A 15,088-nucleotide genomic window follows, 5' to 3' on the forward strand; every position below is an offset into this window, starting at 1 on the left:
TGCTACAAAATAAAAAACCCATGGAAAATCGTTTAAAATACTACAGGTGTACAGGACATGTTACTCTAAACTCATAGAAAAGAAAAAAAACATGGGGTTAATGTACTAATTTTTAAGATACACAACTCACAATTATGCTGAGTCAGCATTTTTAAGTAGCTTTAATAAATAACTTAAGTTGTCATTTATACTCGGTCTTAATCCACATTTTTACTGAAATTGGTTTTATCCTATCAGCACATAATATGAGTTCATATTTAAATTCAATTCTAATGAATTTAAGAAATTACCTATTTAAAGAAAACAATAGTTTCCTTCATTTGGTTTTGTATTTTAGATAAAAAAATTCATAGAAACTGTCCTACAAAAAATTTCATCCATGGAAATCTCTTGAAATTGTGTATATGTCGAGTGCTTATGAAGTTATTCCATATTATACATTGAAAATGGTATGCTAATGCACTACTTTTTGAGAAATAATTAGTTTAATTGTCAGTTTCAATAATCTTGGTGGCCATGTTGGATCATTTGCGTGACCTTTGACCTTTGCCAGTGCCCTTGTCAATATACATACCGGGGTACATCAAATATGGTCATGTACATCCAACATCAGTAGATTATATTGTTTTATATATGAAGTACAGTTTATATATATTGGCTGGGTGCTTGGGAGAATATTCTTACCTTTCATTGGAAATATAGAAATTCAAAGTCAAGCCACTATTAATGCACTGAAGTATTATTTTCTTCTGAGGGATACTGATGAAAGCATTGTATTCTCAGTTAGGGCACAGGTGTGTATGGTGGTGGGGAGGGGTGTGGTGTGCTGTAACATACATACAAGGCAGAGTATGACTAGTGTTACCATACATGAAGTGACAAAAAGATCAGTATTGTTTAATTGTAAGTAATATTTATTTTGTGTTCTGTTTTTTTAAATATTCATATATCGATAAATAAATAAAAGTGGTCCATAAATACTAATATAATTAAATATTTCACATATTTTAAAATCATATAACACTTGCTTTATCATTTTATTAATATACAATTGTATGTATTTAATTTTTTTTAAATCTGGATATAAATACATATATTTAGATACAATAACCTTCAATGGACAAAAAAAAGTGTTTTCTTTTCTGAAAATATGCCAACATTGCATGAATAATCCCATTTTCACCCTATGAGACATTTACATACCAAATATCAGTCTAGTGTTCTCAAAGAAGTCATGTAACGAATGGATGGATTAGTGAACTAAAAAAATATCACAAGAGTCATTAATCATTGTTTTAAATATAGTTACTTCTTTTCAAAAAACTGCGATAGTGACAAGAATGTTTTTTTATGTTTGGTTACCCGTGGATGACCAAAATAATCTTCACTAAGCAACTTCACCAATCCATCTATCCCTCCTCTGCTATAAGCCAAGTTCAAGTGACAAAAAGCCAGACCAGAAGCAGCTATTTTCTCAGCCATACACTTTGTAATTACCTTCTTACTTATTAGTTGACTAAGAGAAGACAGATTTTTCTTTTTACACAATAGAAATTCAAGAGCTTCTATAATAAAATCAACAGAGAAGCTATGTTTACTAATATGGCTGATGTCAACATTACATTTACCAATCAATTGTTGAAGCATATGTACATCATGTTTTGCATTGTGAGCACTGTATTCAGTGTGTAAATAATCATTAACCAGGTTTTCTTCAGAGTAAGATGATCGAGGTGGTAAAATTTCACGAAATACAGAGAGCGTATCAGAAAAGCAGCAATGTTTATGTTTCAGTTTGTCTAAAAGACCATATCTTTGCACAGAACTAACCAGAATCCTAGCATCAAAATTCTTACAGTTATGTGCAACTAACACAGAATTTAATGGAATCCATTCTATAAAACTCTCAAGAGCATCTTTCTGTGATAATGTTGGTACTAAATTAAAGTTATGAAACAGTTTACCACATGTATATGTCAACCCAGTTACATTGGATGCTGCTGGATGTATTGGCTGACAGGGGTCAACATACTCATCAAATATTTTACCATCATAAGATGCAGCAATCTGACAAATTGAGGAATCAATACCAAATGATGTTGTTTCAAGATCAAATACAACAACAGGAGAATCTTGAAGTATTTTTACTGGAAAACTTACAGGAGCATTAACTGGTTCAGGAATACATGTAATATCAATGTCATTTCTAATTGCAATGTTTGTGTTGTATGTGTCACCTTCTCTTAACTCAGTAGCATTACATTTTTTGTTTCGCTCCTCTTTTAATTGTATACGTCTAAGTTTGTATTTTTTGTTTTCTGTCTGCATCTTTCTTTTTCTTGCTTTATTGTCTAGTTTTATTCCCCTCACCTGTGAAACAATTCCAGGAGATAGTCCATTTTCTTTGTTAACACTACAAACATATGTGTATCCACTATTTTTCTGTGAAACTGCTGCTGCAATGCGGATATTTTAAACTTTCTGATTTACTGTAATGTCTGTTTTTTGGTGCTTTAGAAGCAACAGTGTTATGAAAACTTTCATTGGCTTGTGTTGAACTCATAAGAGAAAGTTTATTTGCACATGCAGCATAAATTTCAAAAATAGATTTTAAATCTTTACGCAATTCTACCCCAGAAAGATCTTTACCATATGGAAGACGTTTGTGGCAGTAAGTATCTGGCTGACGTTGGTAACCACACCATTTACGATCACATGATTCATGAGATCCAAATGCATGGGGAACAATGGCAAGCAAGTTTTTATTGATTAAAGCTGGCCTACCTTTGTTCTGAGTAACAGCATAGGAAAAACATGTTTGAAAATACTTGATAACACGTGGTGTTAATATTTTGTGAGTTTTTGAAAGTTCATATAATTTATTTCCTAGACCTTTTTTGGTGTGGTTCATATCTGGTCTCTTTTCAATATCTTGGTTAATTTCTGTTCTTAGTTTATGAATGGTTGTTGTATCATCATCCATAGTTAAAGATACTGTTTTAGCACTAGTTTTGTTAATAGTTTTTACCACTTCAACAGCAATATCTCCTTCCATAGCTTTGGAACTCCCTGTCCAGTTTTTACGACAGTCATGTTTTCTTGTGTTCATATCCCCATTTTCACAAATTTTGCATCCCTTTGAACGCACAGCATATCCCATAATTTTACCAGTTGCTTCCCCTATAGCAGCACCATGACCTGACAGACTGTTATATTCTTTGCCAGAGCCACGGCGCTACCATGCACCATCAAAGGAAATATCAACTTGATTTTCATGTGAACTAAGTTTTTGTTCTTCAGTAAGAGCTTTAACACACAGTCGTTTTGCAACATTCTCAATACCAACACCTGCTTCTCTTTCTCTTTTCTTTAATGTCTTGTGGTGTATACCCGGTATATTCAGTGAGGCAAGGAAGTTATTCACATGAGTCTCTCCCATTCCACTGTGTACCATTCCTATGTTATGAAATAAGAAACAACTTAGATTAACATTTTATAAGATTAGTTTTTGCTGCCCTACATTACTAAAAGTATGATCACCAATATATGACCATAAGAGTTTAATAATTGAGATGAATTCTTAGTTTGCCTGTAAATCTTACCGGTGGCTAATTTGGTATTTACATCAAATATAGGTAATCCTTGGTTTGATTTGGCATTCCTATGTGTCGAACCTGTATACACATGGTTTACAGCACCACATCTCTGGCAAGGTATATACAGTACACTACCAAGACCATATCGTCTCTCCTCCTGGCAATCCACCAGAACAAGGTGTTCACAACACACAGCACAGGCTTTTAATCCCTCAGCTAGAACAGACAGCTGTACTATTCTGCGTCCAACATTCCAATTTATAGCACTTTCTGAAGTAACTTCTGTAAAGATAAATCAGATTATCATTACAGTCATCATGTAAATAAATTTCATGCAATTTGCACTACTATACTGGCTAACAGATATTGACAACAGTAAGATGTTAACATACTATCTGTGCTATTCGTAAGAAATGTATGAATATTTACAGAAATAAAAAGAAACCATTATTCCAAAATCATCATTTCCAAAGGAGCCATAGGCAAAACAGAAACTCTTTCACATTCAGATAATGTGAAAAATAACAATATTTTTTAGGTCATGGCTTATTTTCAGAAAAAACATTTATTGGGAGAAAATGTCCAAAAATATATATTACAATGTATTTAGAACAAAAATATTTGACACAATAACAAATAGAAAAAATAAAATTCAAGTATCTACTATAATATGCAAGTATTTTAATTTTAATTTCCTTAACACAGCCGCAAGTTCATCATGTTACATGTTAATTTTTTTCTGAAGAGTAAACAGATGAAATTTCAATGCTCTAAATTTATAACACTGGGAAAATAAATATGGATTTCAAAACAGCAAAATATAGAAAATATTTGAACATGCTGTTTATTCATAGTTAAAATTGTATCCCCTTGGTTATATGGAAGTGTGAGGACAATCATGCCCTCAAATTGGGGGTTTTGTGCGTATAGTTAAAATTATCAGTTCGCGTTGAAGGCACCTCGTCATAATTAATGAAAGCTGCAGACGACGCGACAGACAAACTTCGTTGTCAAATATTTTTTTTATCACAATTTCTGTATTTAGTGAAACAGGAATTAGGAAAAAATAAACACTGTTTCCCCCAAAATAAGCATAATCTGATGTTCATAAAAACAAATAAAATGTGAAAATATATTGATTCGAGTTGTGGATAACAGTTGCAGACGACTCAACCAAAGTTTACGTCGTAAACTGACACCGTACGTACGTACCTGAATTTGATTCTAAAACTACTTCAGCAACTTTCTTATGTTGGCGGTTCGCCTGGATAACTGCCAATCTTCTTCTCTTCTCTTTCTCGGTCAAAAATCCTTTAAATTTGCGTGCATTCGGCGATCGCGAAGCGTACTTGTTTGTTGTGGCAGCCATCTTGAAAGTCTGCTTCAAATGCGCAGAATGTATGCGCAGTGCATTTCCGCGCATACAACCTTAAGTGTATTTTAGACTGGTGACAACTGTATTAGAAACATTTTGAGGGGTAGCTTAGTTGATTGTCCTGTACTCAGGACAACAGTTACTTTTCCACATTAGAATTAAGATGACTTTACTCTGTAGCAAAATATTTGTGACGCCAATAAAAGAAAAAAAAATCACCATTTATCGAAAACAAATGCGCCCTCTATAGTAACCCACTTTTCTCGTGAACCTTCAAACATAACCCAAGATTGGTATTTTTTTGGTATACGCAACATAAATGTTTGTTGTCAACAACTTAGTACTTGTACTTGACGTCTCATTACACCATTCTATTTAACTGTTTAATATACGCATTATCTTAAAGGGACAATCATACCAAACGAAATTGTTTCCGCCCAACGCCAGCATAGAGTTGTTGCGTGTTCACAATGTCGCGTTGAAATGTGGAACTAAGAACAGGAATAACACCATAATAATTTGAGGTAAGATGAAATAGTTATTCAAATTAGGCGAGACTCCTTTCCGCTTCGCGGATGTGGGGGTAATATACGTTATTGGTAATGTTTATTTACTTATGGTATTTATGTTTTATGAAATAACAGAACAGCGCCACTAACGTTCACGTGTGTCTTGTTTTTCAGTTTTAGTGACCGGGTCTGGATAATGCCGTAAAACAGTCGGTCCTATTAACACAGGCGTCCGCAATACAGTTAACGTGTGCTCAGTGTATCGGGTGATTTTTTCATTAAAGCGACCAAGAACTTTATGTGTTTCTGTGTGAAAGGCATCCATCGATGTTGCATCACCTACCGATATTCACATTAGCACCCGCAATGCTTTCAACGCAGTGAATGCAGTTAAAATTCAATTTTAAATACATTATTTAAAGAAGAACAACTGTAATAACATGCAGTTAGTACACATTTCCTTTGTGAAAAACAGCTCACAGCCATACCGGGTAACGTCGTTATCGTCTTCAGCCCGGGTAACGTTGTCATATAATTAACTTTCTGTACGGCGCCGGATGTTGTGCTTGTGACAAAATTAACGAATACGTCTCTGATAACACATTCTATAAAAAAAAACATTCTGCCTTGGAAAAAAATTGCCTCATTTGTCGGCGTAATGTATTTTTATTATTTTGGGAAATCCCATAAATAACAATTTTCGTGATTGTTAGCTCCGAGTCGCTACGCCATATGCACGAGTTCGAATCTTGTGTTGCGCTTTGTTACGCCTGTCTTTTACATTTCCTCAGCCGATTATCTCTTGTGGTTGACAATATTTGTCCCTGCGGATAATCATAAACATAGTGGTTCTTATTGTATCATGAATACCAGGTTTTCTATATGTATAGTTAAAATACTATACATTTGTGTTGCCCGTGTTTCGGATTGCGTATTCCCATCTAGTCGCTGTGGTGGCTACTACAGGCCGTTTTGGGCGATGGTCGTTTGGTTAGCGCGTTGGCCTTACGAACGAGTTCAAGTCTTGTGTTGCGTGTTATTATGTGAATGCTGTAATTATTTGACCTGTATTTTGTGCAAAAAGTAGTTTGGTGACTATAAATTCTTATCTATGGTTTGAACAGCAAGAACAGCATAAAATCACCAAGGAAATCTGAACATCCAAGGTAGCCAACCACCTTGATTTGTAGACTTGTCGCAAGGATTTGTGCGTATGCTCACCATATAGATGTAACCAAGTGTTTTGCACGGTCAGTACTCCGATTGAAACACTGGTACGGCCCTTGCTTGTGAGCGAGAGTGCCTAAGAATAACTATGACGTCATTGTCTGGACGTACTTTTCGTGTATTGTATTTTTACTATGAACAGTATCGTTTATCTGCTTGTAATTTTCATTTTTTAATATCTTTCACATTTGAGTGTGTTTTATTTGAAATCTGTCAACTGTGCTTTGGGAGAGGATTTGCCTTTCCCGCGTGACGGGTAACGTGATGCATGCGCAGTAGGCATGCGCAGAAAAGGAGACGGGACAGGCCACAGGGAGCCGAGGAACTATAATCAACTGTAATACGCAGTCTCTATGAGCGGGGGAGGGGGTTATCGGCTGGTATCTAGTGTAAGAAATAGACAAGGGATGAAGACTTCAGCCAGCTCACATTTTTTAAACTCGAAAAAACAGACGAAAAAAATAAAAAATAAAATCTAAAAAAAATACCAGGTTGAAGAATATTAGTTGCTCCTTCGAATTTCGCCAAAGCCTTACCTACATTTTACCGATATCTGCAGAATAAATCAAGAAAACTACACAAATTGACTCCATTTAGGAATTCCTAACGGTTAGTCCGAACGCACGACACCGTTGGAGGCGTGGCCTGTTCAGCATTTGTCAACAACCAATCACAAGACTGGTTACGAACCAGTTGAGCAAGGCTAACCGAGTCGTGACCTCGATGTGGTTCGTAACCAGTTTTGTGATTGGTTGTTGCCAAATGCTTACAGGCCACGCCTCCAAACTTTGCCGTGCGTTCGGGCAAACCGTTAGGAATTCCTAAATGGAGTCAATGTGTGTAGTTTTCTTGATTTATTCTGCAGATATCGGTAAAATGTAGGCAAGGCTTTGGCGAAATTTGAAGGAGCAACTAATATTCTTCAACCTGGTATTTTTTTTAGATTTTATTTTTCATTCTTTTCGTCTGTTTTTTCGAGTTTAAAAAATGTGAGCTGGCTGGAGCCTTCATCCCTTGTCTATTTCTTACACTAGATACCAGCCGATAACCCACCCCCCCCCCCCTCACCCCCCGCGCGCTCATAAACACTGCGTACTACAGTTGATTATAGTTCCTGGGCTCCCTGTGGACAGGCTTGAGATTGTTACATGGCTTTGGACGATGCTCAGAAAATTGTGGTGAAATTGCTTTGAATCGCCAGCCGCCAACAGAACAGTTCAAATACGTGCCGGTGAAGACACGCGGACTGCTTCCAGAGCATTTTGGGCCGTTGATGGCGAAGGACTGACTGTGATAACCACGAACTTTCAGTGAATTTGGAACCCATGAGGTGTCGTCTGCCGAGTATTACCAAGGCGTGACGTCATTTGACCTCGTTTACGATGTAAACAATATGGCAGCGCCCATGTAACGAGCCTGTAATCCTGATGATAATGCCGTTCGAGCGTGGATATTGCATTGGAAACATTGTGTAGTAGTACACAAAGAAATCGGCTTACTGAATCAGCGTGTGCGAACAGTTTCCCGCATGACAACAGTGATCGTGACGTTCATCGTGCTTTGATTCACAGGCGCTCGGAACGTTTCCTGGATAATAAAAAAATGACCTAAAGTGGATCGGCATAGTTAGTCAGTCGCCGGTAAATTCCCCTACTACTCATATAATAACACAAGGTAGGAAAGCGTTGACACCATGACATCGAAACTTCCCGAAAATAACACGATTTTCCAAATTATATTTCGATCCGCTTCACACAACTCAAGCATGATATCGGTAGAAACTATCGATCGACTTACATTTCCTTTATTCGAACTAAAACGGGTTAAATCCTGTGAAAATCGAAACACCAGAGCAATATGAATCAACCAGTCTACGCGGATATTTTGAAGCAGAGGCTCGTGCATGCGCAGCTCCACCCATGCGCAGTTCCAAACATTTACGCATGCTCGGGCCTCTGCTTCAAAATATCTATTAAAAAATCTATTGGGATAACCCTTTTCTAGTACAACGGTGTGTTAGATTGACTACTGTGTTGTACAAACGTCTTTCCAATGTCAAAATAATTATTTCAAAATCAATTCTCATAGCGACACACCAATTCTGCTATCAAATAATAAAACAAACATTTTACACAAAATATCTTTGGGTTAATTCCTCTATTGAGATGTATGTTTCGGAATTAAATTCAATGCATAGTGTTCATGGAACCTAATGATAACGATACAACGACATTCAATGAAACCATTCGGTCGTAAGAAATAACCTTTGAACCTAGTGAAAATACGCAAGGGGAGCCAAGAAAAACGCAAAGCAAAGTATTAAACAATGCGTCGATGGAGATTTGCTTGTAGCTAAATTTCCATTTGATCTGACCTGTGTAAACAAAAAAAATAAATCTCAATAATGTAAAAATATAAAAAGCAAATAAAGTCTATGAAAGCATAATGCAGATGACAACAAAATAAGCTTCCTCCATTTTGTTAAGGAATTGTATGATCATTTTAAAACCACATACAATAAAAAAAATACAAATAGTATTACAGATATTGATTCAGATATAAAGTCAACTGAAGAAAACTTTTTTTTATTTCTAAAAGTAATCTTGAACTTGATGAATACATTGACATAGATGAAATAAAAAGAGATATAATGAAAAATATCCCCGATGCAGAATGAACAGTTAAATGATATACACCAACATTAAACACTTAAATCTTGTGGCAATTATCCTACCTCTTGAATACAAATCACTATAGGAAATAAACATATCATGCAATATTTCAAAAATATTCAATTCGAAACGATAGATTCAGAGTGTATCTATAAATAGTAACAAATGTGCAGTTTGAGTTTCGCAAAAATCGTCGAACTACAGACTTGCATTTATATCGCTAACCAATAAACACGTCAACAAGGCACGTAAAAAAAAGCCGTATGAGTGTTTTGCCGAAAAGCCTTCGATCATTTGCGCGATAGATTAATATACAAATTGAAGAAAGCAGGGATCATTGGGCATTTTTTCACTTCGTAATATCGAGGTATTCAGATTCCGAATACTGTGTCAAACCAAATAAACGTTGTACAGAATCATGTATTGCATATAGTGATGTTAAGCATGGATATAACCTTAGCCCTGTATTATTTGATAAAAAAGCAATATACTGGCAAGATAAGAACATTGAAACTACACAATTGCTTACAAATAACATTTTATAAACGAATGAAATCAATGGGTGCAGACACTTGCTCTACAGTGTTTCATCGTCAGACAACATTGTGAATGACAATGGATGGTTTTAATTTTTAAAATGGCTTATCGAATCAACAAATCAAGAAAATACTAGTATTGAACTTGATACAATTGAACTTTAAAATAAATACTAAATAAACTAAATAAATAATGTAGCCTATGAAATAATCGTGATTAAGCTTTGATGCATTGATAAAGGTGTTATCAACAAATAACTTTTAACCAGGCTGTGAAATGCGTGCATTGTAGTTATGATAGGTGGCCACAAGAACGTTTATTAAATAAATTACAGTTTACAAATTTACCAAAATAAAACTGTACATTTTTCAGGGACAATGAAAGTTTTATTTCCAACAGTTTATGAAACTTAATTCATGAAACACAACAATTGAATTATTTATAACTGAGTCTCGCGTCACATGCGTACTTTGCCCCCTGAGAACAATATAGTCGTAATTCGCCATTTTTATTGTGTTTTGCTACCTTACCTACCTAAGTAGGAACTATTGTGAATAAATGTTTAATCGAAACAGCTCTTGAACATAACAACGAGTTTGAACCATGATCTCTCCATGACAGAAGCTACAGTTTGGATGATATTTCAGTTCGTTTGATACGGAGGCATTACGACCAAAAAAAAACGGATCTGTGCTGAACAAATTGTTTGCTTGACCGCTTCCGATTTACATTATGATCTGAACTCTCATTTCTTAGGATTTATACAATTGGTGTATCTACTTTGAGACTAAATCTATTAAGCTTTACATACTGAGCTTTATGAATATAGTACGTACGTCTAGCCTACCAACTGCAAAGCTGAACTACAAGCGTCAAGTTTAATAATGCGTAAGCACAAGTAAATAACACTTGTAGATTGTTAACACCAATTTACACCGTTACACGGTAACGAAGAAAGCAATATCGTACTGAATAGCAACGTCAAGGACTTTGCTAGGGAATCTAGTTCCATACAATAGCGTTTGTATATGGAACGACCACACCGTGTAGTATGCTATAGATGATAGAAGCGCATGTAGTTGGCCATTGGGTTTCCTACACAAAGTACCAGGAGCTGGCAATAAACTGTTTAAGATGTTAACAGTCAAAGGCGGCAGATGAAGGGATCCCAGGAAGATGGGTTATCCACACCCATTTAAACTGTCAAATACAGACGCCGCCATCTCTGGGCAAAATGATCAAACTTAATTAACAAAATGGAACTCTACACACTTCAAGTTAATTTACCACAAAATGACCCTTGTGACACCCGACCACAGTTGTAAAAATATGTTAGTACGTGTTGGTATTGCGAGTTTCTTGGACTTAGATAATTCATTTAATACATATTTTTATTCCTAAATAAATATCTTTCTTGACTTATAAATGCTGTAGTATTGTGCATTTCTGCGTTACTGTGGCCGTAGATATTTCTTATGGAACTGACCGTTTTCACGAGCTGAACTAAAGTGTTTGCGCATGTATATTTGTATTTATATCAAAACCCTGTGCCTATTATTTGTATTTGTATGACAGGCTTTTGTAATTGATCAACTGTTTTAAGGGGCAAGCATTCCGAATAATTGTATATTATTTCTATTAAGTTGGGATGTTGTGATACGATTGTGTTGGCGTATTGGGCCACAATCGAGTGTTGTTTATGTAGTGATTAAGGGGGATTAGTGGTGTGTCTGAAGCCAAGTATAATAGTATTGAGTTAGAATATTGTAGAAATTGACGCGGTTTTGTCGTGTTTCTGAAGCCACTGTTTAATTAATGAATTGGAGTTGGTTGTTGTAAAACACAGCTATAGTTTGGTGATAATATATTTATGGGATGTTCGGAATGCTTGGCCTTAGTTTGTAACGAATGCCGGTGATATTATCTGCATGTTGTATTTGACCAATATTGAAATTATAGTAATTATAATTATAATAAGTAAGTTGTATGTATCGTATATTGTACAATCCCGTAATATCTCGTGCGCCCAGAACAAATAAATTAATATTTTGATAGTGATTCAATCTTGTTTGTAAATCCTTGTCATTTTCCTGGTGTTGGGAGGTAACACACGTCGTTTCCTATCATCGGATCGTGACACTAACCTATTTCGATTATCTAGTCTAACTATTGTCTTAAATTGATTTGACTATGTGTAGATGTTTAAAGTATATTCATATATACATATTAACACACAGCAATTTCCTATTTTTTTTATTTGTCAACGACATCGTGTTTCATTTCACCTCTTTATTAAGATTGTGCAGACTTCTCAAAATGGTGTCAACGCTAACCGCAACATGTGGTTACGGAGAGGCTTGGGAAACCTAGATTAAGCTAATGATGGCAGTGCTCACAATGGTGCCGACCACCACGTAGTCGTAACAACGCTAATGCCTGTGAGATATTCTAACTGTGTTGCACCACCTACCACATTTCACATTGGCGTTCGCATTACAGTTTAAGCCAGCGCGTGTTCACAGCTTTCTGCTTGCAAACAGTTACCATGAAAGCATCAACAGCGCGAACTAGTCGTGACAAGGTTACTAATCACATTATTCGCCCAACAAAAACATTCACATCGAGTGCAAACATGCACCACAATGAACGAGCGCTCATTGTATCGTGTAAATTGTTCATTAAAGCGTCCACAAAATTTGTTTTTGTATTTTCTGTGCTTGTAGTTTTAGATTTAGTATATTTCATTTTGATGTTAGTATGAACAGTCAGTCATTTTTTGAAACTTCATACTATTTTAATGTTTAGTCAAATATTTTATAAACTATTTTAAATTACGTTCGCCCTGTAGCTGGTATCGAACCATCGACAACGGTACCAATTAGCCAATTATGATACCCACTCGATCGTATTGCCTATCCCCACAACTTTCAGTTTGACAGAGTTTACCCTTGCCCTATCACGAGACCATGATAACATGTGATAACGAGACTGGCTTCAGATCAACCATACAAGCAAAGTGCACAGGCATACGTTATATTACAGGGTCTATACTGAATGCAAATATCTCATGGAAGTAATTTACAAGGGGTTTGTTAGTGCTAGTAATAGCATACTGTAATAATCTATGTAGGATTGAATAATTTTAAAATCAGTCGCGAGTTCCAGGGTCCCAGTCATTGTGAGGGAATACTCAGAGTATTTTGTGCGCTCTAAACTGAAATCGCATTCAAATTTCTTCGTTAATCGTCTACCGGGCTTGTCAATTTAAATTCTGGTGTCATTCATTTCAGTAGGTAAATGACAACGGTGAAAAGACACTACGTACCATGTTGTTTTCTTACAGACAGCAACCCGATACGATATATTCATGGAAATATTGGAGTTATTTGCCAGCCGTAAATTGTCCTCGAATCTAAGAAGGTTTGCTTTATGCAATAGTACGAACATTATTATGAGCAAGATTTATAAATAAGATAGTGGTTGAGTCATAGTACGTCATTCACCAAAATACTACTGTAAATTATACATATATAGAACAAAACCTTCGTACTCGAACACTCGTGGGATATAAAGTCCGACCCAAAATGACATGTCGGGAACGCATTCGGAGATACTTTATCGCGGGAGTCAAAGTACGAAGGCTTTATGCGACCTATACGCCACCGATATTAATTTTGGAAAAATATTAGTACTTCCGAAGTCAATCAGTGAGTGCTGTTAATTACTTTGCTCAAAATGCGTAACGAGATGTAGGAAAATGCTTATATTTTCAAATATAATATGCTAGAACTGTCCGAGAACAACACGATGCGTGAATGGCGTCTTCACTACTTCATTCATCTCTCTGCCTTGATTCCAATCTGGGTTAGTAACTGTGTCGCCTTATCTGAGTATTGTCCACTTCATCTGCATAATGCTTCATCCACGCTTTCGATGGTGGCTGGCGACCATACATTTTTCCTGATTTCGACCGATAAGTTTATTTTTTATAACATTTAGTTGATTATTAATTCTGTTCAACTATTATACATAAATATAGCTAATTTGAATAAATTTTAATTTTTAAGATTAAGTCGTAGTTTTCTTTAAAAAAACAATAAACATATTTTCAATATTGCGCAAAGCTTTAATGTTTGGGAGATTACAAAACAAATTTGCAGAGATAGATAATTTATTGTTTCGGGCGACCCTAACACATACAATGCAAACGTATTTACATCGACAAAATAAATAAAATAATACCGTTTTCAAGCTGAGCAACAATTTGATTGGTCGGATTCAGCTGCAAACACTTTAAAATGAAACTATTGTGACTCACTGTTACACGTGATTTTCTAGTGAACCCGGACAATTTCCGAAAGAAAACAACGAGCTTAACCCCGAAAAATTTTAAACAAAGGAACTGACTGAAACTGAAAATTGAGACGAGGCAAATCAGTAATAGTTAAAATACGTCTACGAGAAAGCTAAGGGTATTCAACAAGCTGTTAGCGTCAAAGATGCCGTACTTTATTGCGGATTGTGCGTAGAAGCTCATTTTGAATAGAAAGACCAATGACCTATAGAAATCGTACATGATTCATGTACGTATCTGAATAATCTACATGTTGCTTTCAATCACAATCCACCTGCTTAGCTCATTCAGTTATCATGCATTCGCATCACCGGCACAGTTCATCGATCTTAAAATCGTTGGTTTGAATCCAGGGTGTCGCTGCTTAAGAAATACACATTTTCAAAATAGAGTGCAGAACGTTGTGATTTTTTCTTTAGTCACAAGAGAACAATCTATTTCTGAATAAAAACGGTACTTTCCCAGTAAACGGGAATTGTTGAGAGAAGGAAAACTTTTGAACGGGTAAAATTTTGAACTGAGAAAAAAAACTTTCCTAGTAAATGATGAACAAAAACCATTCACTATGATCCAACGTTACTTATATATATGAAAGATATATACGAGCAAATGTGTAATATAACTATTCCTAAAGTCGTGCAATGAAACGATTTATAAATTGTACAGAACAACAAGTGCAATTTTAACGAAACTATTTGTTAGAATAATGGTGCAGGTGACTAAACTTAGAATAATTACGAGTTTAGATCAGTGTCTAATAACGTATTCATATCTTCCACAATGATAAAACCATTGTTTACATTATCAATTGTGTCCCT

General features: G+C 35.6%; 2 protein-coding genes across 2 annotated transcripts; both read right to left on the reverse strand.

Moving 5' to 3' along the window:
- Window positions 1–1,209: 1,209 nt before the first annotated feature.
- Window positions 1,210–3,160, reverse strand: LOC146733902 (uncharacterized). The gene is made up of 3 exons (XM_085508404.1): window positions 2,491–3,160; window positions 1,363–2,171; window positions 1,210–1,260 (listed from the first exon to the last, which is right to left on the reverse strand). Exons 1-3 carry the CDS (start codon window positions 3,158–3,160, stop codon window positions 1,210–1,212), a joined length of 1,530 nt encoding a protein of 509 aa, XP_085364530.1.
- Window positions 3,161–3,235: 75 nt separating this feature from the next.
- LOC146733903 (uncharacterized) lies at window positions 3,236–5,018 on the reverse strand. The gene is made up of 3 exons (XM_085508405.1): window positions 4,809–5,018; window positions 3,603–3,878; window positions 3,236–3,456 (listed from the first exon to the last, which is right to left on the reverse strand). The coding sequence occupies exons 1-3, from the start codon at window positions 4,963–4,965 to the stop codon at window positions 3,236–3,238; spliced, it is 654 nt and encodes a 217-aa protein (XP_085364531.1). The 5' UTR covers window positions 4,966–5,018.
- Window positions 5,019–15,088: the final 10,070 nt, after the last annotated feature.

Source organism: Saccoglossus kowalevskii, chromosome 15 (assembly GCF_978046115.1).
Source record: "Saccoglossus kowalevskii chromosome 15, keSacKowa6.1, whole genome shotgun sequence".
Taxonomy (NCBI): domain Eukaryota; kingdom Metazoa; phylum Hemichordata; class Enteropneusta; family Harrimaniidae; genus Saccoglossus; species Saccoglossus kowalevskii.